Here is a 25,863-nt window from a genome sequence, read left to right on the forward strand (position 1 = left end):
CATTATCTTTACTTCAGGCAATATCTCAGTCACTTCACCTCTTCCCATCTGTCTGAGATTATGCCGGCTTCTTGAGAAAGGGGGAGACTCCATTATACAGCAAGGATAAAAAAAAAGGAGAGAAACCACATAGTTGATTTTTTTTCCCCCCTCTTCATGCTGAAAGGAAAAAAGAGAAGACTGCTGCAGCAATTGAAAATTAGTTGCTTATCTTTTAATAAAAAATGATTAAAAAAATGTACGTTAATAAAAAAAAAAATGCCCTGTGATTTTTTTTAATGAATCATAATGAACTGTTTTTATTTTTTCATAATCTTTGTAAACATACATTTTTTTTCTTTTAGTTTAGTTTCTTGTTTTGATTTCAGAGTTTGGTGATTATGTTAACATTTACAGCATTTTCCCAAATAATAATGAAACTAATCCCTTAAACTGAATTGGATTCCCATTTAAACAGCTTTTTCTGATCACCTGAACTTAAATAAGGTTATATTTGGATCTTTGTTGCTGTAGGCAACACATATATACGCTACAGTTATACCCTTATGTCCCGCCAGAGTTTTTATTGCATCTGATGACACACACCGCTGTTTTATGGTGCATCCCCTAAGCAGCATTTGTACTGCAGAACAGGATGGATGGCATGCATATGAGGACTTATACTTTTGGGGAGAAAACCGTAAAGCTCTGGGCTTTACAGGATATGGATGTTTTGAAGGCTTTGGATGGGCACAGCCATCGCTTTGACTTAGAGAACCATAATGTTGTAAAAACTCATTAATCAGACTTTTCTTTATGACGTCTAAACAAGAATATAAATGGATTAACCGATTTAAAATTCCTGTGAACACCATAATCGGAATATTGTTTTATTTAGGTCGTTGCTGTGTTTGTAATAAAGGTGCTGACATAATAAAGTACAATGCATTGAGGCTTAATTTGCTATTACTACATCTACCCATAAGCTACAACTATATTGGAGCTCAAAACAAGATTTATTTCTAATAAACAGATTTCACTTACAGCAGTATCCAGTGTTTATGTCCACGCTGGGAGAAATTTAGTAAATGCTTGATGTTCTGGCCACTGGGTAAAGTGGTTTTTGTTCAGCAACATAATGAGCAGTCAAGATGAGGGCTTAAGCATATATTGCATGAAGTTTTCTGAGGCCTGTTTTTTCTTCTTTTCTGAGCACCTAAGTTTTATTTATTCCAGCTGTGGTGAACTCAGCCAGGCGTCTCTTTCTGTTAGCTATCCCCGCACCATGCACAGCTGCATAACTGCTCCTCTGGGGAGCAAAGAAGAGATTGGATCCACACAAACGCTATAGTCCTATCAGAGGCTGCTATCAGCACACACAATCTCTGTTCTTCCCATAACGGGGCCCAAGCCAGTAAGAAGGTAATAGAGCTGTTGCGGGAAGTTGTGATGACTTGCCCCCTTCACTCTTCTTCCACATGCTCTGCCCCCTACTTCACACACATCTTTCTCTCATAGTCCAGACAAATCCTCCCCAGGGACCAGATTATTCTGCATGGTCACAAGAGACTGAGAGAACAAAGGGGCGGGGGGGAGATGAGGAAATATTTTACTAAATAAGTGAAAAAAAATGTGTCAGGGGAGTAGTCCCACAGCATGTGGATAATTTGACTGGCTTTTCTTCTTAGATATAAAGATAAACATGTCAAGTAAAATCTGCAAATAAAACTCTACAATCCTATACTTCAATGCCCCATATCCTCATGGTAACATCTAGATTTGACATATCTCCTTTCATTCATTTCTTGTGTAGTTGGTGGATGGCCCCCATTGTTTCACCAACCCTCTGACACTTTTCTTGACAGAGATGGGCTCTGTGCTTTAGGCACATAGAGAAAACCACACACTAGGCCATTGTGGGCCTGGACCAGCAATTATGGTTGTGTTTTCCCTCTTCTCTTCAGAAGCCACTTCCATTTTGACACTGGCAGCAACGTTACAGACTTTCTGGCATCTTTCATTGCAGACTCGGTTAAAACAAACAAACATAGAACCTTTCCCTTTAAAGAACAAAGAGTTGTTAACAAGTGGGCTAATAAAATGTTCTACATGTAAATACACGGGCACGTCTTCATGCTACATTCCTGAGCTTTGACATATGCTGCTGTTGTGCCACAATCTGTGATATTTGCTCTGCAATATGTATATTTATGTTGACTTTGACATGTTTATATACCTGACCTGCTGGTATTTTATACACCAGCATTGCTCCATGATGCATCGTTAAGATTTATGAGGTTATGATGGATTTGATTAGTTAATATCAAATAGCCAAAACATGACAAAAAAAAAAAAATCAGCTCTTTTTTTTTTATATCAAAAGCTGTCATATTTGAACAATCTTTTTACAAACCACATTTAAGGAGATGCTCTTTTTTTAATGGTGCAGCTGAGTTTTTCGCTCGTTTTTGTTTAACTGTATTTTATTTCTTTCTCTTTTTTTCAGAGGACAAGAGCAACACATCCGCTACAAGCACTTTTACCTGCCGGAGCCCACAGGCCAATCAGAGGTGGACTATGCTGAGATCAAACGCCCTCGTTTAGAGATAGGCTCAGAGTCTCTGGTGAGGCCTTCACCCCACCAACAGCCATTGACTCTGGGAGGGGCTGAGGATACTACAAAGGTCAGTAGACTAAAAAGTGTGTTACATCATATCTGTAGTTTGTGTATCTATAGATGGTTGTATATTACGTTGATCAACAAGCAGGTGACAGATAAAGGAGCTGTGGACCTTGTTCTGAATAACAGTCACCTGAAGGGCTAAAAATGATAAGTCTGAATTGCAATCGTGATGTTTAATGCTGAGGAAAAGCAGTGTTTTTTGGCAAGTCTTAATAATCACAATCCTACTAATCTAAAATGTTGTTGGATTTACAAATAGACTTGTTTTAAATTTTGATGCATAATTTAGCTTATGGGACCATTTTCCCCCTGAAATGTGTTATTTTTGCAAGATTTTTTATTTTTATTTTATTTTTTTGTTTATCCTTTCAGTCTCTTTAAGGGCCCCAAGGATGTTATTAGACACACCACAGCAGAGGTTGTAGAAGGATATTCTGCACTGAAGCTAAGCTGGATCTCTGTGAGCATTAGTGGAAAGACTAAGGGAGTTGTGAAACCACAATTAATAAATAATAGAGCTGACCTAGATTTCAAAAGACTGAGGGGGAAACTGTGAACTGGAGATCAAAAAGACTGGCTATCGGTGTAGAGGTGCTGATTGGGAGACATTTCTGACATTAGAGTGCTTCAAACTGCCAGGGGCGGCACACAGCCAAAGAATAATAAATAGCAATAACAGAGGTTGCAGGGGAAGAAAAAAAAACAAACAAACAAAAAAAAAAAAAAAACACTTGAGCTATCAGGGAAATATTCAGGAATGCCAATGCTTCCCCTGGAAGCAGCAAGAACTGAAAATCTATTACATAAGTGAAGTCAGATGCAGTCACTACATGGAGCAAAAACACCATATGAGAGTGGGATAGAAAGCAAAATGCCTCTGAAATTAAGCAAAGGGGAAGTGCAGAGAGACACAGAAGAAGAGGAAAAGGGAAATGGAGGACTTGGAGATGAAGGGCAGACAGAAAGATGAGGACTAAGTCAGCAGCAGCATTGCTGCCCAAACCAGCACATTTGCTTTTACATTACATTTCATTGTATTGTCATTTGCTTTTGTGTGGATTTGGGAAGGTTTGGATTACACCTATAATAGAATTTAGTTAATGTTTATGTTGAAACTTTATAAAATGAAATTTTCAAAGTCTTAACTATGAAAAGACTACATTTAAATATCATATGTAGTTTCTTTTCCAATAAATCTTTTTACCTGAAGTAAGATCTAGCATCAACTTTAAACTCACACCAGAGTGGATTTAATCTAATACTTCTTGGATATGTCTAAATGATTACCCCTCTGTGCTCTGATGTTTTTTTATTATATGGCCATATTGCTCCTATTTATAGGCAGTTATCTAACCTGGTTAGTTGTCAAACAGCAATCAGCTCTCCGTTGCGTTTTTTAATTACAAATAGAAGTAAATGCAGATGGTAAAACATTAGGAAAAGAAAACACAAAACAAAAATAAACAACAAAAAAACGTTTTAATTTGTGACACACTGGCATCCTTGGGCTTTGTCATCTAGGACAGCCCTGAAACATCCTCAGGCACTGACATTTTTAATCACAGCAGGTCTTCGGGGCTGTAATGCCGCCTGCCTAGTCCAGATTAGCCCACTTACATAACCTTTATTTCAGACGTTTAAAAATATCGCAGAACAAAAACCCAAGCTGGAAACCTCTCACACACATGCATGCACATAAGCATTTAAGGAGGATTAACTCCAGAATAGTCACATATATTCAGAACATAACACATAGTCACTTATCAGGGTGATTAGACAGACTTGAATTGAATTAGAGATAAAGAAGTATCTACTGGAAAATGTTGCTTGGGTATCAACAAGCTTACTGACAATAATAATAATGTCATTTTCTTGTTCATTTTATAGTATGTAATATTATTTTATCATTCAAAATCACATAAACCTGTTTAGATAAAGACAAATCTGCAAGTGTGTCTATAATCCATTTGTGATTAAATATCACATTGTCTCTTTAAAAGATTATCCCCTACACACACACCCAGACAGTTTCAGTCTGTATCTTATCTAATTCTTTTGTAAATATTACATTATCATTATCATACTAACTTAAGGCTTTGCTTGTTGTGTGCTAGATTTTTTTATAATTCATGAGGAAAAAATCCACAGATCAGGCATTGTAATTTGAAGTTTCAGAACCTTGTGGTATCCTCCTTTTACTTCCATTGTTAAACATAGGTTTGTAGTACTTTCAATGCTATTGACTGTTAATGTTACAGAAAATTCCTGTATTAACATCAGCCCTGCCACTGTGTTATTTTAGACTTCCTGGTTCTATTTGGACATTGGTCAAATCTGTGTGGCGAGATAGCTGTTTTGCTTTCTACTGCACATATGTGGAGTTCATCTTTGTGTGTTTAGAGGTGTAGACAAGCCTGCTGTCAAGGTGAAGGTATAATTAGAGCAAAACTATGACACATCATTGAAACATTGCTCAAAACCTTCTTTTCTTCTTGGTCACAGGTCGTTTCGGGCAGTGCCACCTCAAAACAAGGAGTTGTTCTAACTGTATGATGTGGTCCAGGCAGATAAAATGTAGTGTGAAAGCCAACCAAACCAAATGAATTTGCAAACTTTTGCGACATTGCCTGCTCATACGAAATGAGTGCTCTGGAATATCTTGGTGTGAATATATCCTTGGTGTAAACAGTCGTTTGCAATATTGATGTTTTGCATGTTAATATTGCACTGACAGTATTTTTTTCAAACATATTACACAGCCTAATATCCACATAAATTAATGGTCATCAATTTTTAAAAGTGATTGACTCTACTAGGAAAGTGTTAACTTGCCGAATGCAGCAGAATGCAGCAGATTACACTGGCATGCAGCTTGACGAGCAGTAAATCTTTGCTAGCTTGCTCATAATTCAGTTTGGTTATGATATACCAATTAATAGTTCAGTAAATCTAAGAGAGATCTTATTGTCTTGTCTCAAGGGTTACTAAGTAACAACACACATTCTCATGAATATAAGCAATCAGATCAGTCTTAAATTTAGTATTTATTATAAATTTGTCTTTAATATATAAAACCCCATTTAGCTAGTTTAACTTTTCACACAGCACTTTCAAGGTACATGTGATGCACGTTACTTGCACATCACTGGTCCTTGCATAAGTATAGAGCAAATCGGAGAATTGATGTTAATGCCCCACTTATACACTGCTGAGCCAGCAACAGGGTTGCACAGGAGTAATGTGTGCAAGGATGAGCCAGCACGACAGAATACACCACATTTACCATTTATGACGTTGTCACAGAGATGGGGATTCTGGGACAACAAGTCTGCCATGATTGCGTTAAACTGGGATCAGACCCACTGTAAATAATGTAGTTTTACTGGGTCTGAAAAGTACAGCGTTGCTGTAAGGAATATTTATTGGGTCTGCAAGTACTGGATTGAAATAATTTAAAATATTGTTGTTTTTTTTGTTCAATTTTAAAAATTTTAGTTAAGATTTTTTGTATCCAGAGTTATTTTAAGCCCTTTAAAAAACATGATTTTTCTGAAGCACTAGTGCAGGGATCACCGAATGTTGACCTGTTGAGCCACTGTCCTGCCGATTTTACATGTTTACCTGCTGCAATACACTTGAATCAAATTATTAATGTGGTATTTAGAGGCTTGTGCAGAACTTGACTATAAGCTGTCATTTGGATCTGGTGTGTTGCTGCAGGGAAACTACTAAAAGTTATGTTAAGAACATATTTACTAATCTGAATGAATTTCGTCTGCAGGTTTTCTGAGTTCAGTAAAGCAAAGAAATTGTCCAGAGGACAGGGACAGAGTATTATTCAGTTTAAGCTACATATCAGTGCTGGTACTAAATGCTGGTAGATAAAGGGCGAGTACGGATTTTAAATTCTTTGGATGTTATAATGCATCTTCTAAGCAGACCAGACGACAGACGTTGCATAGAAGATTTCTCATTACACCTAAAAGTGACTTGTAATTTGACTTGGACTTGAGGTCAAAGACTTGAGACTTGACTTGGACTTGCACCAACGGACTTGTGAACATCTTTGCGTTGTCATGCTGCTGATTCTATTTTTCAAGCCTGCTCTGTGTAAGCACACATTGATATGGTACTGAGCTGCATCTGGTTAGTCAGGTTGAATTACACAGGGGGATCTGGACCAGATTAACCTTCTACTTTTTATTTCTTCTACCAATTATTATGTTATCACTTTGGAACAGGAGCTATCTGATGATCCATCACCTCAGTATTGTTCATACTTTGTTTTATATATGACTAAAAATGACATTTAATAGCTACCTGCTATGTCCGTGTTAATAGTTGAGTGGGGGAATTCTGATGACAGTACTGTGTGGAACCTTTTATTACTGGCTGGACTAACTGCAGTCTTTTGCCTAAAATGGTAATTGTTGCTACAAAGAAAATTACATCATCATCATCTCTTTTTTTTTTTTTTTTTTTTTTTTTTTTTAAAATGACAGTTGAAAACCAAAATCATTAACAGAGCTCAGCAACTTTATTGTTCCAGTGAAAAAACAATTAAGGATTGAGTACTAGAATCCTGTGTTGGTTGCTAATACTCATTCATATGGTCATGGATGTTGGCAGTGAGATGTCACACTGCAAAGGAGTCTAAAAAGTCCAATAGAGTCAGTAAAAACATTTCAACAAGCAGAATTTACTCCAAAAATAAACATGTATTTTTGTCCTTGAAAGATTAGTATTATATAATTGCTTTTATCATTATGGCAGTTGATGAGTCACACTGTGTGTTACTGTCTCAACAGAGACAGAGCCTTTCATCTTCCTTCAAGAAGACATTTTTATTTATCTCCTGAATTTAATTATATACATTTAGCATTTTCTGTCAGATTTCTTTCAACATCCAAAAAAACAAAAACAAAACATAATTTCATACCGCAAACAAGGTTTGTCAAGCAGACCTCCTGGTCAGTGAGGATGTGACCTCGTATTCATTTGTGTAACACTGAGACACTGCACTGGCTGTCATAACCCAGAGGACGTAATTACTGACATTTTGTCCTCTACAAAGGGCACTTGCAGATTTCTTAAAGAGTAACCTAAAGACATTATAATCACAGTAAGACACGGATGCTTTCAAGAAAGAAGACTAAAAAAACATCCAAGTTAATTCCTTTTATATGGACTATGAATAAAAAGATTCTTTATTCTTGTATATGAGATCTGTTCCTTTGACCTGATCTGTTGTCAGTTTTACCCAAACCTTCAAAACTCCTGAAATACTATTTGTCCTCAGTTTTTATCAATTAAAGTGAAATTACAGAGCATTAAAATTTGACATCTAACCACTTCTTTACTGTCTCTCTCTGTTGTGCTTCTGCAGGAGCGTGGAAGTGCCATTGGGAAGTTGGAGCCCATTTCTCCTGTGAGCCCGGTCCATATGGACCCTGACTTGGATCTGGTCCCAGCACGCTTTTCCAAGGAGGAGCTGATCCAGAACATGGACCGTGTGGACAGGGAAATTACGATGGTGGAGCAGCAGATCTGCAAGCTTCGCAAAAAACAGGTTTGTTACACAAAAGGATGTGGTGGTACTTTGAGATTACATCTGCTTGCTTGGTGTGTAAAGATTGCAGAGAGATCTTATCTCTTCTTTAGAGCCTTCATTCTCTCTCTGCTCCGGAAGTGTGACGTTTTTGCTGTCTCCACATTATTTGGCTGCCACCTGTCCTGTATGCAAGTAGGAATGTTAACACCAGAGGAGACTTTGCAAGTTATCTTATAAAACCTGAATTTGTTAAGTTACTAAAATAAAATTTCACTCACTCTGGTGAAGCGGAAGTATTTTTTTTTGTCATGCGTGTGGCAGTCTTTGACGGTGCTGGTGTCCTTGTTGAATTTTCTTAGCGTAAGGTTTTGTTTGCTTTAAATGTGCTTTTTCCAGTGTCACTTTCCCTGCCAGGTGTAAGTTAGCACTAGATAAAAAGTAGAAAAAAAAAACAAAAGTCTTAAATAGACTGTGTGGTCTAATCATGACATTTAAGCTTGTAGCTGTTTGATGCTCAATGTGCAGTGATTATGTGCCTGCACGCCTTCAGGCATCTGCATCCCCTTTTCCACCTTTTGCTTTTTAGTCAGGAGAAAAGACGGTTAAAAATATGTAACACTATAAATAACCACTTCCCTGGGGGAAAAAGTAAAATTATGGTAGAGGTTTTGTGACTGCGAAACCACTTGCATGCCTGCCAGAGTTGTCACAGTCGGCTGCTAACCATGTTTAGTGAAGACACTTTAGGGACTGTGCTGTTTTCATCCACGTGAAGTCCTCTTTCATCATACATGCTGTTAAATCAACATGCTGCTTTACACTCGTCAGACAAATGATTGCGATTCAAATGCAGCCTTGGGTTGCTTTAAGTATGCCACATGCAGCTGCGGTTCTGTCTCATCTGAGCTGCAGCTGTTAAAACGAACGAAAAGACCTTACCAAGAGTTTACACCACTGACACCGCTTAGTTGTGGCAGCTTGAGCTAACATTCAGAAGCTAATAAGCTACTTTGAATTGTGGAGTTTGTCTTCATAGCTAATGATTTAATTGTCACCAAAGAACTTGTTCAAAAAAGATCTCCAGATAATGCGCTTATAGGACAAATACTCAGTGAAGGCAGCTTTACAAAAAAAAAAAGAAAAAAGATGTTAGCCAGAATGTGCTGGTGTGAGTGTTAAATTTAAACCTTACTGATCCTGGATCAGGAACGTTTGGAGTAATCAAAACCCCCTGAGCTCTACCTCTTCCAGGGATAAATCAATGACCACTCCCCCCTAGAAACCTTTCTTAATATAAACAGTGTTTTAGGGATATTTTTACAGTCCAGCTCTCTTTAAGCATGAAAACATCTGGATTAATTAAGAGGCGCGATCAAACATTATTTAAAGAGTTCTGGCAGAGTTATTCAATTAGCTGGGGGGGGGCTTAGGTTACAGCCAAGCTCAGGATGGCTGGTTTATTTTATTTTACTCTAAGGTAGGTTTGGGAAAGGATAGTCGGACTGCACGGGAATGTCTGTGTTTGCCTGATCCAGATGCTTATCAGTGCTATCGTGGCACAAGGTGATCCTTCTTTCTCTGCCCTCATGTGGATTCTCCTGAGACCGCTTTTCTCCCTCCTGGGACCAAGGTCTTAATTTCCTAGTGTCTTATCTAAACCGGATTTGATATATCATTATAATTATTGCGTTATTACTGTCTAACATGCCCACTGTTGTGGAAAAGTAAAGTTTAAGTAAGCTAACATGTCATTTACAGACTTACACCCACACTGGTTGACAACTATTGAGCTCATTTCATATAAGCTGCGTACACAGCATTACCTGGTGTTTAAAAATGCATGTGTTTAAGCCCCAGTTTCCTGTGTCATATTAGAATTTTCAGTGTATGAATAATTAAAGCCTGTAAATGGTGTTTGACTCATTACCGCCTACTGTTCAGTAGACAAGACAGTTTGGAGGAAGTGTTACTTCTAAATTCTGCTCATTGTGACGGAGTGTGGGAGGACTGATGATCCTTGGAGGTAGACGTATACCTTTCCTGCAGGGTTTTAATTAAAGAAAAATAGTCTTTTTTTTATAAGCTACGTTTCTTTTTCTTTCAATGTTTGCATGCTAGATAAGGAACACTTGATAAGTATTGACTATTTTCTTTGTGTGTGTGTGTTGCAGCAACAGCTGGAGGAGGAGGCTGCAAAGCCCCACGAACCTGAGAGACCCATCTCACCACCACCCAGTGAGGCCAAGCACCGCAGCCTGGTTCAGATCATCTACGATGAGAATAGGGTCAGTGGAAGAGACACACACACACACATATGCTCAATCTATGGTCCACCCTTTCCACCCAAACCAATGTCCTACATTTGAATTTGGTTTTTTGGATTCAAAAAAAAAAAAAAGAATTTGGTTTCAGTCGGGGGGGGAGGGGTCTCTAACGAATTACGATGGATTAATTACAAAACAATTCATGCATTTAAAAAATGAATGTATTTATTTGCAGTTTGCGTTCCAAACATCGCCGAGCGTTTGTAAGTGCATGATTTCCAGTACACCGAATACAGTGACGAACACGTCAGAGTTTGAGCGATTCTATTTCTAAAAAGCAATTAGTGACAAATCTAGAGACTTTTTCTGGTGTTATTGGAGATTTTTGGAGACTGACGTGGAAGCAGGTAAGGTTTACTCCTCTCAATGAGTCGCATGCTGCCGTAGGCAACAGCTTCGGCCCCAACAGCCTCGCAGCATCAGTCCCTGCTCCAGAGATGTTAACCTCTGGTCCGTGACCAGGTTTAAAGGCTGATCCCGCTCTGGCTTACGGTCAGATATTAATGCTTCTTAATGGGGGGGCTGGACAAAAACATTTAAAAAGTTCACAGTACAGTAATATGTTAACAACTAGAGAACAGCTAAAGCTGTTAGTTAAAGAACTTAAAATGACACTTAAACTTTAGGGCTGTTTTATTTTTGGCCAGGGATAGTTTCAATTCCTGCAATATTTTTTTTCCGAGTTTAAAATAATAACGTCTGTGTCTATTATTTGATTCAGTGGTCCACTAAAATGAATTTAAATTAAAAGATGTTTAATTTTGGGGCAGATATTGTTATGCGATTCTGTGATACTTGAAATTACACATTATACCAAAACTGCAGATCTCTGATATGTCGGTCTTTAGTGAAGTTGCCTGACAATAACAAGAAAGTGTCTGAACAGACAGGTGTCTGACGGAACTGGATCCTGTATTGTCTTAGAGGTCTGTCATTTTCATTTCTCTTGTTTGATTAAATTCATAAACAAAAACCTTGTCAACAACATATCAAAATGCATTAATGTCATACCTAACCTTTCTACTCTTGCCTAAGAGAAAAATGCTTCAGAGGTCAGCATAGCAGGGATGATGAATCACATGTTAGACTTTCAAAAGTATACGCTCAGTAGAAGGTGACTCACTTTCACACTGATACAAACCTTTTTCTTGCTTTTCTCAAAGTATTGCAGATTGATTGTGCTTTCAAGAAAAGATAAACAGAGCAGATCTGAGGTCTCATAAAGCCATAAGGAAGTGCCTACTTAATCCCAGTCATTGCTGTAACTACATGCAGTAGAGATATGTGCAGAACATAAACTTTTATTATGCAGAGGGGGGGTGATTCTCAGTGCTTTCAGTCCCCCCTAGTGGTTAGAAGCACGTGTCCTCTTTTTTTACTGGAATTGGCATTTAAAAGTGAGAAGTCCTTTTTCGCTGTATCACACCCCATATTTAAACTCTGAGGTTTTGAGCCTCCTACGGGGAACTGACAAGTATGTTAAACATTGCATGGAAGAAATATAACAGAGCAAATAACAGTGTAAATGTTGAAAACATGCTTAAAGTTGAGAACCCAAGCTTCCACTATGATTGCCATTGAGGACTTCAAGTTCTGGGAATTATTTCGTTTGACTTTTTACGCTGACTTACACAGAAACTGTTGGGAAAACGACCGAAAGCAGAAACCCTTAAGAAAAAAAAGAAGAAAAAAAACATGACTTTCACCGTCATGCACAACATAATTACAGCACTTCTGTGAAACAGCAGGGCATTGCAGATGGCTGACATTTAACAGTGAGTCAAGTCTGTGTTCTAACCTCTGTAACGCTTCCCTCTGACTGACAGGATGCACTCTGGCCGACTGCTGGCTCCTCCAATCTCTCTGCACTTTTCTCTCCAGACTTACACAACTTCTTTTCAAATTTCACACTCACATTTACTCAATCACAGATTTTTCATACCCATTGCTTAACTTAACCATCTTCAACTTTATTTCTGTTCATTGTCTGGAGCTGTTCATCTGATATACTATACTTCATAACATATATGTTCAGTTTACACATGTACTGTTTGTGGTGTGTTCACTTGGCAATATTTCCTTCACTCTCAGCCTCCTTATTGATTTGATGTCACAACAGTGTCTTCAGTCCTTTCTCAGTGTCACCAGCTCTCTCCTGCAAGGTTACAGCCTTATTTCTACTGACAGCCTGTTGTCACACCCCAGGGATGTTTCAGCTCATGCTCACCTTTCTCATATTTGGAAAATAGCAGTAATAGTCACCAAGACAAGACAGGATGGTCTCCCTGAGCTTTAATTATACATTTCTGTTGAGATATGCTAAGAATTTATATTTTTAAAGTGTTTGTTTGGCCCTGCAGCACATTTTTTTATTATTATTTTAAGTTTTCCATTAAATGCTTTAAAGGTACAGTTAACCTGCTGGAGAAAATATTTTCTTAGCTGTTAACAGCTCATAGCTTACGATGACTCTGGCTTAGTAGGAAATCAGCGGGACATGACGCTGGGTTTTTAAGGAGATGGAGGACAGTTATTAATGTATGAACATTGTTTAATTAACCACACTTTTAGGAAAGTATGTACTCTATGCAGTTTGTTTTGAATCCTGTATCACCCTCGATTCATTATTAAATGCGTAATTTGGAGTCGTATTGCATGAGTTTTGAGGTCGGCATCGTGCAGTCTTGTTTTCAAATTTGCTTGAAGTGTCACAGCTATGAAATGAAGAGAAATCCCTGCGGCTCTCTGCTCTCAGAGGATGAAAGTCTACTTTTAATAATTGCTGCTCATTAACAGCTACTGTAGTGAGCAAGCTCTCTGAGGCAATACTCTGCAGCCTGTTACACCTACTCTCTGGTGAGGAAGCAACATGGAGCAGTATTTGCATTTAAATGGTGTGTATTACATGTGCAAATGTACAGCACCAGTCCTTCCTTTTTGTTTTGTGTCTGTGTTCTTATATGGCTTCCCTCTCAGGTGACCCAGTTATTGGCATGTGGTGGGCCGTGTGTATGACTACTTCTAAGGCTTCTGTTCAATTAGCACGAGTCTTGTAGAAATGTAAAGAGGGGATCCCACACACTCCCTGTTCTCTCTACAGCAAAGGCGGCGTATGGTTAAGGAAGCAGCATCACATGGTGGGTGGAGAAGAATAAAGACTGGCACGCAAACACACACAGTCAGCTTTTGTTGGTGTTATCACGTCCTAAAACCTCTACCATATGTACCTCCATGCTGCTCTTGCTATATGCTGAGTGTATCAGTCTGGACCTGTTTCACTTGCTATTGAGGGAAATGAGCTGAGGTGGGAAGCAACAGAGCATGTGGTGTGTCACCAAGGAGGGTCTGTTTTGATCAATGAAACAGGGAGAGTGTATAGAGTGGAATGAGGGAACAGTGTATTGGTAACAGTGTGAGTAGTAGTCTGGGAAAGTGCTTGCACATTTGTCTGGTGGAGCTAAATATAAATGTATGAAGGAGTAAAGCTGCAGCGAGGTCATCTACAGACACAGATGGGAGTTTTTACTGTCCACCTTCATGCCCCAACATTTTCCTGTTCTTGGTTTATGGCCAGAAGTTTTTAGTATGAGACATAGTTGTGGGTATTTAATGGAGATTTCTTTCATCAGGTGGCATTTATTTGTTAAGCACCTGAGCCTTACAGTCCCACCCCCCACTCTTTAATTCCCCACTCACTTTTTGCTCCACTCCTGCTTTCTTTCATGCCTGCCTGCTCTTTCTCTCTAACCTCTCTGCTCAGGGGAGGTGAGTAATCTTTTTTTCTTTTTTTTTTTTTCTCCCTGTGAGAGAGTAGAGGGAGCTGAAGAGAGGAGCTGTGGCCCAGCTCGAGTTTAAAGCTCTAATAATAGTCAGTGCATCCATCTCTCCATCCATGCATCCAGCCGTCCGTCCATCCAGCAAGCAGCATCGTAGCCTTAGTGATCAAGTGAATATGTTCAACTGCGTTACCGTGGTGATGGTAGAGGTGCAGGCTGCTGGCTGATGTACTACTTCTGTTTGTCTTCTCTCACCAGAAAAAGGCAGAAGAGGCTCATAGGATACTGGAAGGACTGGGACCCAGGGTAGAACTGGTGAGTAGAGACTTGGATTTTTATATTTCTATCTTAGCTTATGCCTTCTTTTCTTCATCCGTACATTTTAAAAATCATCCAATATAACTGATCACTGTTGCTTTTACAAAAGTAAAGCCCACATAAGATACCACAGACTGCAGGGTTTGTATCAGTCCTGTTATTTAGAGCAAGGTTACAATCTTTTCAAGACATATTTTAGGGGCGATTTCATCTGGCTTTTATGTATCTGTCATTTTAAGTCTTTTTTTAATGTGATTTTTTTTCCTGTTCCAGCCTCTGTACAACCAGCCTTCTGATACCAAACAGTACCATGAGAACATCAAAATGTGAGTCTGAATATACGCTTGTATACTTTTATTAGCAGCACCAAGTGTGATTTAAAACTGCTGAAAAGTTAAATGACTTAGAAATAGTTGATTTAAAACATTTTGAATTATCACTTGTAAAAGATGCATTTGTAGCTCTTGCAGTGTTTTTAAAAATCCGTTACCAGATTACACTAAACTCAGTCTTCTCTGTCAAAAAGTAGCTGTCAGGAGAATTCCTGTCATCTTCTGGATCTGAGTAGATCTTTTTGATGGTCGACTCTAATTCTTGGTGGTTGTTGTGGTCTTTTAAACCTGTCTTGACTGTATATTACCTTTAGTAAAGGTCTTTGTACTTTTCTCCACCACTATTTTAACTGTCTTGTCCCCTTGGCAAAGAGTAAAAACTGGATTTTCAGAGGGAGGATGTGAAGTTGCCATTACATAAACTCAGTAATGACGTGTCAAAGTGTCCATGGGCAAGACACCAGCCAAATCCCAGTCTTCACATTCGAAGGCCCAGACTTTAAAAGAGGGTTCTCACAAAGAGCTTGAGGGTTCTGGCCTGTCTCATCATCCAATCCTCAAGTTCATCAAGCCTCTGATGCAGACTTTTCAAAGCTGTTCTGCATCCTTTAGCGAGTCTGCACACGTGGAGACTTTCCTGTGGGATTTGCACATGTTAATTGAACATGGTGGACTTGCTCCCCACAAAATGTAGACAAACCAAAGGCACAAATGTGTCATGTATATTGGCTGTTGGGGGAAGCAATGTGTGCTGTCATGATGACTTGTCTCATTCCTTCTGTTAATATCATGTCAAGCCCTCATCAACTCCCACACTGGAGCACTGCAGCTGATCTGTGAATTTGGTGATTAGGCCTCAGGGTGGAGATCCACTGAATTCCAGTTTGCTCCTGATTCCAGGCTTGTGCCTTGCAAAGCAGCCATTTTTAACCGAATGTGTGAATGGGTGGGTGAGAGAACTGTTATTAATTTGCTTTGAAGAACCAGTGAAAGTGAAATGGTACAATACTGGATAAAGGCAGACAAAACAGCAATGAAATAGAGACTACATCTTGTTTTTTTTTTTTTAATCTTTGTGTGTAAAGAATACAGTTTTGACTTGACTGTCTTTTAAAATGTGACTTAAAGCCACAGTAACTTCATTAAAACAAATATATTTGCAGCTAGATCTATATTGAGCAAAAACACCATGACCAACAGCTCTTTAATGGTAGAACCACATGGAAGTCATGTCAAGCAAATTATAAGCACATGTGTTTGCAAATAATCGCCTCAGATTTTTTTGTGTTAACTAACATTATGTAAAAGATTTCTGGGAAAGTTTATTTTTTAAAATTTTTTATTTATTTATTTTTTTGCTGAGGAAAACCTTTTTTTTCCACTGAAATGTCATGAGAGGATAGTCACAGAGAGACAGCAGTCTACATGTGACTGTCTGATGTGACAACATGTGACTGGCAGCAGAAGCAGCTACCCGGGGAAGAGTGGAAAATAAACACCAAAGGCCATTCAAATGCTCCAACAGTCAGAAATCTGCTAAATATTAAGGCAAAATAAATGAATGCTAGCAGTTCCTTTATGACGATGGCTGTGAATTTTGTTAAGATAAATGGTTTGATCTTATTAGATTTGGCATGAGTACCATTTTTGCAGATGTGACATAATGTGCCTCTCAGCGCAGTGACTGCCAAAGGAACAACAGCAACGAATCCAAACCTGTCAATTACTGAACGGTTGTCAGTCATGGTGCTGTTGCTGAATAATCCTAGAATTTTCCTATACATTTTCTGCAAATACACAGATGGGTGCAAGAGCATCAGCACATTAAATATATATTGCTGATATATTCAAGCTCAGCTCATTTGTACAGAGATTTGTGTTTTCAAAAGCAATAACAGCCAAAAAAAAAAAAAAAAAAGAAAAGAAAGTTCCCCCTCCTGCCTGTGAAAATGAATGATCATTTTACCCCTGGCAGTAACTGCAGGATACTTCTTTCAGCTAAGTTAAAGGTTTCTTCAGGAGATCAATCAACAAATTGTCAATTTCACATGTTAGTGGAAATCTACAGTGAGAAGAGCAGAAAGAAGACCAGCACACTGTCTATCAGTAAGGTTCAAATTAGTCTTTTTTGTCATTTTTAGGGACTTAAACTCATTGAGGCACATGAAATGGCTGAAGAGGGTTTATAAAAGTTTGCCTCCACCATTGGCACTGGAGTTTAGACACAGTAGCATATCACCAGATTTGCCTGACCTATTAGCCGCACACTGCTGTCTTCACTCCTTTTGATCCCTTCACCGTTTGATCAGTATTATTGCCTCAAAGCAATTAACTGAAAACTGTTCTCACTCCCTGTGTGTGTGTGTGTGTGTGTTATTAAATACCAGTGTGTCAGTTTGACTGAGCACAATTGACTTCTTTGTTTTGTTAACTGGTTTGATAACTTTGGCATTCATCCCTGCTAGGATAGATGACTACTAATATCTCTGTGGATCTCAGCCCCCGTCCCAGTTCATCTCCTTGCAAACACAGTCAGCTGATGATAAATGTGCCAATATCCCTGGCTTATGGAGATACTGTGAAGACACATTCAGGCTTTGAAGTTGAAGCTTTTGCTCAGTGTAGCTGTACCACAAAAGTACGTCTATCGAAAGTATGTGTATAATGAATCTTTCAGCCATCATGTTTTAGAAGTATAATGCCAAATTACAGTGTTCTCCGATATCTCAGAAATGGCACAGGCTTAGAGCAGGACAAAGGAAACCTTTTGTTGGGTTTCAGGGCTGCTAATCTTTCCTTTTGCCATCTGGTGTGCAGAGGACAATACCATCTCTGTCTTTAAAGAGCTTACTTTGTTGGTCCTGTTTTTGCCGTGCCGAGTCTGGTCTCATCCATAATAACACAATATGCAGACACCCACACTATTTAGCTGGTTTGAATTCACCTTCCTGCTGCGATAGCATGGTTAACCAAGCCTCTGTACAACAGTTTGAACTACGTAGATTAAGACTGATCCTCTTATTGGGAATTAAAAAATGAAGAACAGGTCATATAATTGTGTGTCTGCCAAGACTAAATATTATTTATCTGCAATCTTTAACAAGACTTGTACACCATCAGCAGCCAATTTCCTAGTCTTCTATCCTCACCTATGTCCAGAGGGAACCTGCGGCTGAGTTGAGGTGTCCAATGTGGAGTAAGATTACATTAATCAGCAGGGGGAACGTGACCTTACAACTGACAGATTAAGTGTCAGGAATAAAACTCTGTCTTGCAGCCACGAAAGAGACAAACTGAGCGGCTGCCTGTGGAGATTACTGGCCCTGACCTTTATTTGAAGCTCTGTGTGTCTGGCTGTTCCCAGCACAGACAAGTTTTATAAGTTTGGCTCCCCTTGGTGTCCTTTCCACCCAGAAGCAAGATTGAGTTTATCGAGCACTGGCACTCAAGGACAGGCACTGTGTCTACGTGAGTGTGTGGTAGTGTGTGTCTGAGCTTGTTTTGTTTATATATTAAGTCAAGAAGAGATGGTTGGAAAGTGCTGAGGGCTGAGAACATGACCCAGGAGAGCCTCAGGACTTTGGATCTAATATTTGACAAACATTTTAAAATAAACACTGCTTGATAATGCATGTTTGCTAAATGTTTTCACCTTATACTTTTCTTTCCATCCCTCTACCCATCTGTTGTCTCCCCGCTTTTCTCCTTTTATTGTCTTAGAAACCAGGCAATGAGGAAGAAGCTCATCTTGTATTTCAAAAGGAGAAATCATGCTCGTAAGCAGTGGGTAAGTAGAAAACTACATTTGTGGCTGTCTGTTGGGACTTTAGCCCAATGACAGATGACTAGAGTGAAACTGGGCCAGCTGTTCCTTGAAGTGAGTGGCCATTTTGGGCATATTAAAAAGGAAAAGAGCTCTGAGCATGATCTGTTGTTGGTATGTGCACAGTGCCTTAGGAGGAGTTTAGAAAAACAGACATTTCTTAGAGTGACATCTGAGAGAATAATTGTAGATGTCTGTTGAATTCGCTGCCAGCTAAATACTACAACAAAAAATGGTAGCAGTAGTTTGTGTCTTTGCCTACCAGTGACTGAACTGTAGTGCATATAAATAGAGATCAATGGGGGGGAACTCTGATATTAAACAGCTTTGACAGAACATCTTTAACATCCATCGCTCTGGGATGGTGTTGAAGGGACAGTGGGGTTGCCGCAGCTCTTCATTTTGTATTTGTGATGTCAGAGAAGAATATCTTCAAGGTAACACCTGCATTAAATGTGTGAGTCGTGGGTTTATCTCTGCTCTTGTGTCATGTTGTGTTTAAGTGGGGGAGGTTGCTCCATGTGGGGAGACATCGCCTTGTGGTTTATGAGTCCACTGAGGGTCATGTCTCCACCAGGGTTAATGGGTTGTTTTACAGCCTGCCTGTGAGAGACGAAAAGTGGACTGCTGCCTACAAGAATCAAAGCTTAAAGTTTGACTTTTCTTATATCTTCCAACGTGTTGCATGTGTGCCTGCTGATGATGCAGGGATGGGGTTTGGCACACAATAAGAGATTAATAAAGGGAATTACTATCAAAGTAATGGGATTTTTTTTTTTATTTTTTATCTTTAGTAAAAAAATTCTCCAGATTTGGAGAAAGGGTTAATGTTGACACAGAGCTGGATCTGCTCTTTTCCCTCTGTGATCCTCCAGGAACAGAAGTTTTGCCAGCGCTATGATCAGCTAATGGAGGCCTGGGAGAAAAAGGTGGAGCGCATTGAAAACAACCCGAGGCGCAGAGCCAAGGAGAGCAAGGTGCGGGAGTACTACGAAAAACAGTTCCCAGAGATCCGCAAGCAAAGAGAGCTGCAGGAGCGAATGCAGAGGTGTGATGATAATTCTTTCTCTTTCACAACAGGCACTCAGCAGGCCTGATTCTATTTGTTGCCTCATTACTGCAGCTGTTGTAAAGCATCATTTCATTGTTCAATGTAGGTGGCTCAATTACTGTGATTTGTGTGCAGTTTAGAATCACAGGATATTTTTTCCCTTTTGCAGCCGTGTTGGGCAGAGAGGAGGTGGACTAACTTCCTCTGCAGCACGCAGTGAAGTCAATCATGAAGTCTCCGAAATTATTGATGGAATATCAGAGCATGAGGTAAGCTCTTCCTGTAAAAGATGCTTTTTTTTTTTCCTCCACCTGTTTTTTAACACTTCTGGTGGCCAAGAGGTCTCAGAAATCATTGATAGAAATGAAAATGAAAAACTGTGTTAAAGATTTACCTCCCACAGTTTTTAAAGGTCTTCGCACACCAGATGCTATCCCGAACAAAAATTTGGTTATAGTATTCATTTTTCACTCAAAAAAGTAAAATCTTCTAATACTGGTGTTAAAATAAAGTATATAAGGTCATAAATGCATCATTCTTCACCCAGAACAACATGCACACAAGTAAATTAGTTGTTGACACCTTGAAAAGCCAACAGTGCTTCTTTCTATTTACTGGTCTTTGTTTAAAGTATGCTAAATAATTCATTGATATAATACCGGGACACATCACACTTTTGCTTTTGGACTGTAAATAAGTATTCATAGAAAGCTCCGTTTTCTGTCTTCTACACAGATCCCGTCCTATCCTATAGATTAAACAACCCTACTTCCACAAAGTTTGGGATGTTGTATAAAAGCTAAAATAAAAAACTAAATGCAATGATTTGCAAACCTTAAATTAATAGTAATAGAACAGTTTTCAAATGTACTAATTATTTCATTAAATAAAATATAAGCTCATCTTGAATTTGTTGGCAGCAAGTCAGTAAAGTTGGGATGGGCTCACCCAAAGCTAAATATTGTCCCTTAAAGCACAGCTGTTTTGAGTTGGAGTGCTTCCAGAAGTTGAAGTTTTTTAAATATCTACCTCATTTTTAAGTCCTCCTGTCTCTTTCCTCTATCTGTAATGTGTACTGTCAACACATCACTTCTACTGCTGGTGTAACAGTCTGTGTTTGTGTTCTTGATCCATGATGAATATTAAACATGAGGCAAGAGATGGGCTCCAAATTATAATCTTGAATCAATCTGCAAATAAAAAAAAGTAAATTAATTCCAGGAAAACCATTTAGGAAAATTAAAACTATAATTGTATTTTGTGTCTTTGAGTTGTCGTCCATGTCGTCCTACCTCAGTGTAGCACAGCGCCTTCTTTTTTATCACCAAACTGTCCCAAAAATTTCTTATTAGGCTGTAAACTGTAGAATACCAGTACGTATGTGCTTTAAGAGGTTTCACATTAGGCATGGAGCTATTTCAAAGACTGTTTAGGCAACAAAGCAAGCCAGATTGCTCATGTTTTCTTTTTTTTTAACTCCTCTACAAATAAAAATATAGCTTAATGCTACATAGACCAGTTAATTTACTCCAGCATGCTGACTTCTCTATCTTGGCTGCATGTTTACAGAACACAGAGAAGCAGATGCGACAGCTGGCGGTCATCCCTCCAATGCTGTTTGACGCCGAGCAGCAACGCATCAAGTTCATCAACATGAACGGATTGATGGATGATCCCATGAAGGTGTACAAGGATCGGCAGGTCATGAATATGTGGAGCGAGCAGGAGAAGGACACTTTCAGAGAGAAGTAAGGAAAAAAAAAACTCGGTGTGGTAAACAAATCTTTTTTTTTCTCATGTAAAGATTAGTCATTTTTGTTAAATGCCCTATTAGCTTTAAATTCCCTTTAATGTTTCTTCGTCTGAGCGCTTGGAAGCATCAACAAGATAAAGTTTTGTTTTTACTTCCTGTGAAATTTATGTAACTGATAAAGGGTCAGTGAGTTGTTAGTGAGGAAGTAAATCTTCCCCTTTCGTGAGAATTGAGAGAGGACGTTTAGAGCTGCAAATCCAATCAAGACCACACAGTAAAACTGGTGACTTTGTACCGGCGTACAAAGAGCTCTTTAGATCATACTCATCTACAACAAATATACAGAAAATACTAACACAGGGAGACTTTGTATTTTAATTCATGTAGGATAAATGTAGTAGATTTATATTTATCCACTTTTAGAGCAATGCTTTTAAAAGTTGAGTTACCATCTTTGTGTAATTTTGTCACTTTTTATTTGGAGCTTCTCTGCAAGTATCTGTGGTTTTGAGTCATCTAAATAGCTCTGTTTACTTCCAAAGGTTCATCCAGCATCCTAAAAACTTTGGTTTGATTGCATCATTTCTGGAGAGAAAGGTATTAAACCATGTCTTGTGTGTTATTTTTCTTTTTTTTTTTCTTTTGAAGTGGTCCTGTCTTTATGGGAAGTGAAAAGCAATGTTTCTTTCATTTTCCAGACGGTGGCAGAGTGTGTGCTCTTTTACTACCTGACCAAAAAGAATGAAAATTACAAGAACATCGTGCGAAGGAACTACAGACGCAGAGGAAGAAGCCAGGTATTGTCACCTTTGGAGGTTCCAGTTTAAACGGATGCAGTGCGCTGTGACTGGTTGAATGCACATCTCTGTGGGGCTGCAGAACGCACGTAGACCTGCTCACACTGGAACTCCCCTTGTGTTTTTTGCTCAGCAACCACAGTCAGCTGCAGACTTTAACCAAGCTAACTTAATATATTAAAAATAACTAATACGATTAACTATTTGAAGAAAAACTTGTCATTACTCTTTAGGTCTGAGGCCAGTCTCTGTTCTTAAACATGTTTGGCAGAAATCACCACCACTAACTTTTACTTCATTTTTCTCAGGCTTCAAACATTGGGTCAGATGTGGCTCATCCATCTTCATTCAGTTGGACAGCATGTTAGAAAGTTTCTTTGATATTGTTGTTTTTAACTTTAAGAGCACATGATGCTTTATTAGACATGTAAATTTGAGATATCTGGTCCACAAATGCAGAATGTAAATTACACCTCTATGGAAATATTTCCCTTGTGATCATGGCCAGACTTATTTATTTTGAGCTATAGTGCACTATGTTGATGTCTTTTCAGATATGAATAGTACACTAGAATATATTAAAAACCTAAAGTGGTCATACAAAAAAATATAACTAAAATAAAACTGTGGTGCACAAAAACAAGACTAACACACCCAGATAATGAAGTTAGAGCTTGATTTACTCCTGCAAGCTTACGCTCAACTAGACGTATATGAGCAGTTTGCATGTGTTTCCAAGTCCCATCGCTTTGTTTAAAATTAACAAACTAAGTGTGCACTCGCCACCCTTTTGCCCTCATAACTGACTTAATTCTTGGTGGCATAGATTTAACAAGACGTTGGAAACATTCCTCAAAGGTTTTGGTCTATATTGACATGATGGCATCACACAGTCACTGCACTGCACATGAGGAGAATCTCACACCACATCCCAAAGGTGCTTTATTGGATTGAGATCTGGTGACTGGAGGCCACTGAAGTCCAGTGAACTCATTGTCATGTTCAAGAAAGAAGTTTGAGATGATTTGAGCTTTATGACATGGTGCATGATCCTTCTGGAAGTAGCCACCAGAAGATATAACACTGTGGTCTTAAAGGGATGGACATGGTCAGACACAATACTTAGCTAGACTGTGGTGATAATGTGATGCTCAATTAGTGTTAAGGGGCCTAATGTGTACCAAGAAACTATTCCCCACAACATTGCATCATCACCAGCAGCTGAACCCTTGTAAAAAGGCAGGATGGATCCATGCTTTCACGTTGATTACACCAAATTCTGACCTTCTCATCTGAATGCTGCAGCTGAAATTCAAACCAGGAAATGTTTTCCCATCTTTTGTTCTCCAGATTTAGTGAGTCTTTGTGAATTGTAGCCTTGGTTTCCTGTTCTTACCTGGTAGGAGTGGCACCTATTATGCAGCTGTAGCCTATCTACTCTAAAGTCTGATGAGTTGTGTGTTCAGAGATGGTATTCGGCATATCTTGGTTGTAACAAGTTTTTTTTTATCTTGATTCAGTTTTATGACATCAGCAAGACATTTTTCTCCAGACAACTGCTGCTCACTGGATATTTGCTCTTTTTCAGACCATTCTCTGGAAACCCTAGAGATGGTTATGTGTGGGAAAAATCCTGCAGATCAGCAGTTTTTGAAATATTGAGACCAGCCCGTTTGGCACCAACAACCATGCCACGTTTAAAGTCACTTGACTCCCCTTTCTTCCCCTCTCTGATGCTCGGTTAGAACTTCAGCAGGTCGTCTTGACCTTGTCTACCTAAGTAAATCCATGGAGTTGCTGACTGATAAGTTTTTTTCTTAACAAGCAATTGAATAAATGTACCTAATAAAGTGGCCAGTGAGTGTATATAATGTATGTTAGTGAATATATTATGTTGTTTATCACTATTGAAAATCACATTAATTTGCAGATGACCTTTTCCTTTGGAAAAGTGTCCGGTTTCTCCCCATCTGCTCATTACATTACAGTTTAACACCTGGTACTAGTAGATTATAGTGACCAAAAAATAAAATCATATTTATGAAAGAAGATCAGGAAATTAATTGTTATACAACAGAATGACAGCAAATAGTAATAACGATTCAGTTTGTGTAATTACTTGCTCCTTTAACTGCATTTTACCTTAAGCTGCCTTTAGATCAGCTTAGTGTGTAGCTGAGTGCAGATCTCTGCTTTGGAGATTTAGCCGATGTGTTCAGGGAAATGAAAAAGTGTATATGCAGCACATGAGACTGGAAGACCATGTGACTTGTATTTGCTTTCTGCCTGAGTTCTCCTCTAAGGGAGGGAGAGGACATTAATAATTTCAAAGGAAGAGACAGGGCATTAGTGATACTGTGCAAATGAAGGAGGAAAAAAAAAAGTCGGGTCTTAAAGTGCTTTTTGATTTGGCTTCTCTCCACCATCTTACTTAACAGCAGCAGTCACACATAATGTCTTCATTAGATTCTTTTCAGAGCAGATCTGTAGTTACATTAGAACACCCAAATAGGTTTATTGTCTGTGGATGAAGCTTCACGTTCAAAGCCTTGTAGCTTTATCAAAATCTGCTTCATCATTATTAAGCAGTATTTTAGGTTTTTGGTCTAGTAGCGTGTCTGTACTAGTCTGAACTCTAACCCCAAAAGCCCCAGACAGGCAGGAAGCTGGTAAGGAAGTGGTTCTGGGCGTTAAAAGAGCAAAAGCTATACAGCAGAAATGCGCTGCTGTAATTTCTGAACTTTCGTATCCTGTTTTGTTTTGCGTCTTCTGAAAATGAGTGAGAATTTTCAGGTTAGTATTTCTCTGTACTCGCAATAGAAGAAACGTCTTATTTTGGAAAAGACGTCTCTTTGTTTTAAGAACTCTACAAGGTAATTATCTTATCAACATGCCATCCAACTATCATGGCCTATGCAGTGGCATCTTCAATATCAGATCAGCCTCTGAAAGCACCGATTTTAGCTTAAGATTAGAGAAAACAGTAACGACTGGCCACTTACATGATCCAAGGCAGGCGTTTCACACATTTTCATACTAAGTAGAAACCAGAATGAAATGTTATTTAGCCATTCACTCTTCCTGACTGGTTCATGTATTAAAGATATACAATTTGCAAGAAACATTTGGATATTTATAATTCTGTGCCACTAAGTTTGTAATATTTAATATAATTTTGTTGTTCCCTTCTATTTCCTTGCAGCATGGCCAGCAGCAGCAGCAGCAGCAGCAGCAGCAGCAGCAGCAGCAGCAGCAGCAGCAGCAACAAGTGAACCGGGGCAGCCAGGAGGACAAGGAGAAGGAAGAGAAAGAGAAGGAAGCAGAACGGGAAGAAGAGAAAAATGAAGCTGAAGACAAGGAGGATGGAATGAAGTGGGTTGATTATTAACACTGGCTAAAACCAATCAGCGTTTATAATTGTCTTCTTGTTCTTATTTAACAAGTTAAAACAAAGGTGATTCATTAGAAAGGCACAT

General features: G+C 38.8%; 1 protein-coding gene across 5 annotated transcripts in view; it reads left to right on the forward strand.

Annotated features, from left to right (window-relative positions):
* Nucleotides 1-25,863, forward strand: part of ncor2 (nuclear receptor corepressor 2) — an 86,913-nt gene that overhangs the window by 27,421 nt on the left and 33,629 nt on the right. For all 5 annotated transcript variants that reach the window (XM_042000220.1, XM_042000219.1, XM_042000218.1 and 2 more), the window contains exons 4-15: nt 2,486-2,663; nt 8,049-8,231; nt 10,385-10,498; nt 14,572-14,628; nt 14,905-14,957; nt 18,684-18,750; nt 19,662-19,834; nt 20,007-20,106; nt 21,407-21,585; nt 22,133-22,187; nt 22,289-22,387; nt 25,590-25,759. In XM_042000220.1, the coding sequence (XP_041856154.1) occupies nt 2,486-2,663; nt 8,049-8,231; nt 10,385-10,498; nt 14,572-14,628; nt 14,905-14,957; nt 18,684-18,750; nt 19,662-19,834; nt 20,007-20,106; nt 21,407-21,585; nt 22,133-22,187; nt 22,289-22,387; nt 25,590-25,759 (1,428 nt within the window). The remainder of the gene's footprint in view (nt 1-2,485; nt 2,664-8,048; nt 8,232-10,384; nt 10,499-14,571; nt 14,629-14,904; nt 14,958-18,683; nt 18,751-19,661; nt 19,835-20,006; nt 20,107-21,406; nt 21,586-22,132; nt 22,188-22,288; nt 22,388-25,589; nt 25,760-25,863) is intronic.

This window comes from Melanotaenia boesemani, chromosome 11, assembly GCF_017639745.1.
Source record: "Melanotaenia boesemani isolate fMelBoe1 chromosome 11, fMelBoe1.pri, whole genome shotgun sequence".
Taxonomy (NCBI): domain Eukaryota; kingdom Metazoa; phylum Chordata; class Actinopteri; order Atheriniformes; family Melanotaeniidae; genus Melanotaenia; species Melanotaenia boesemani.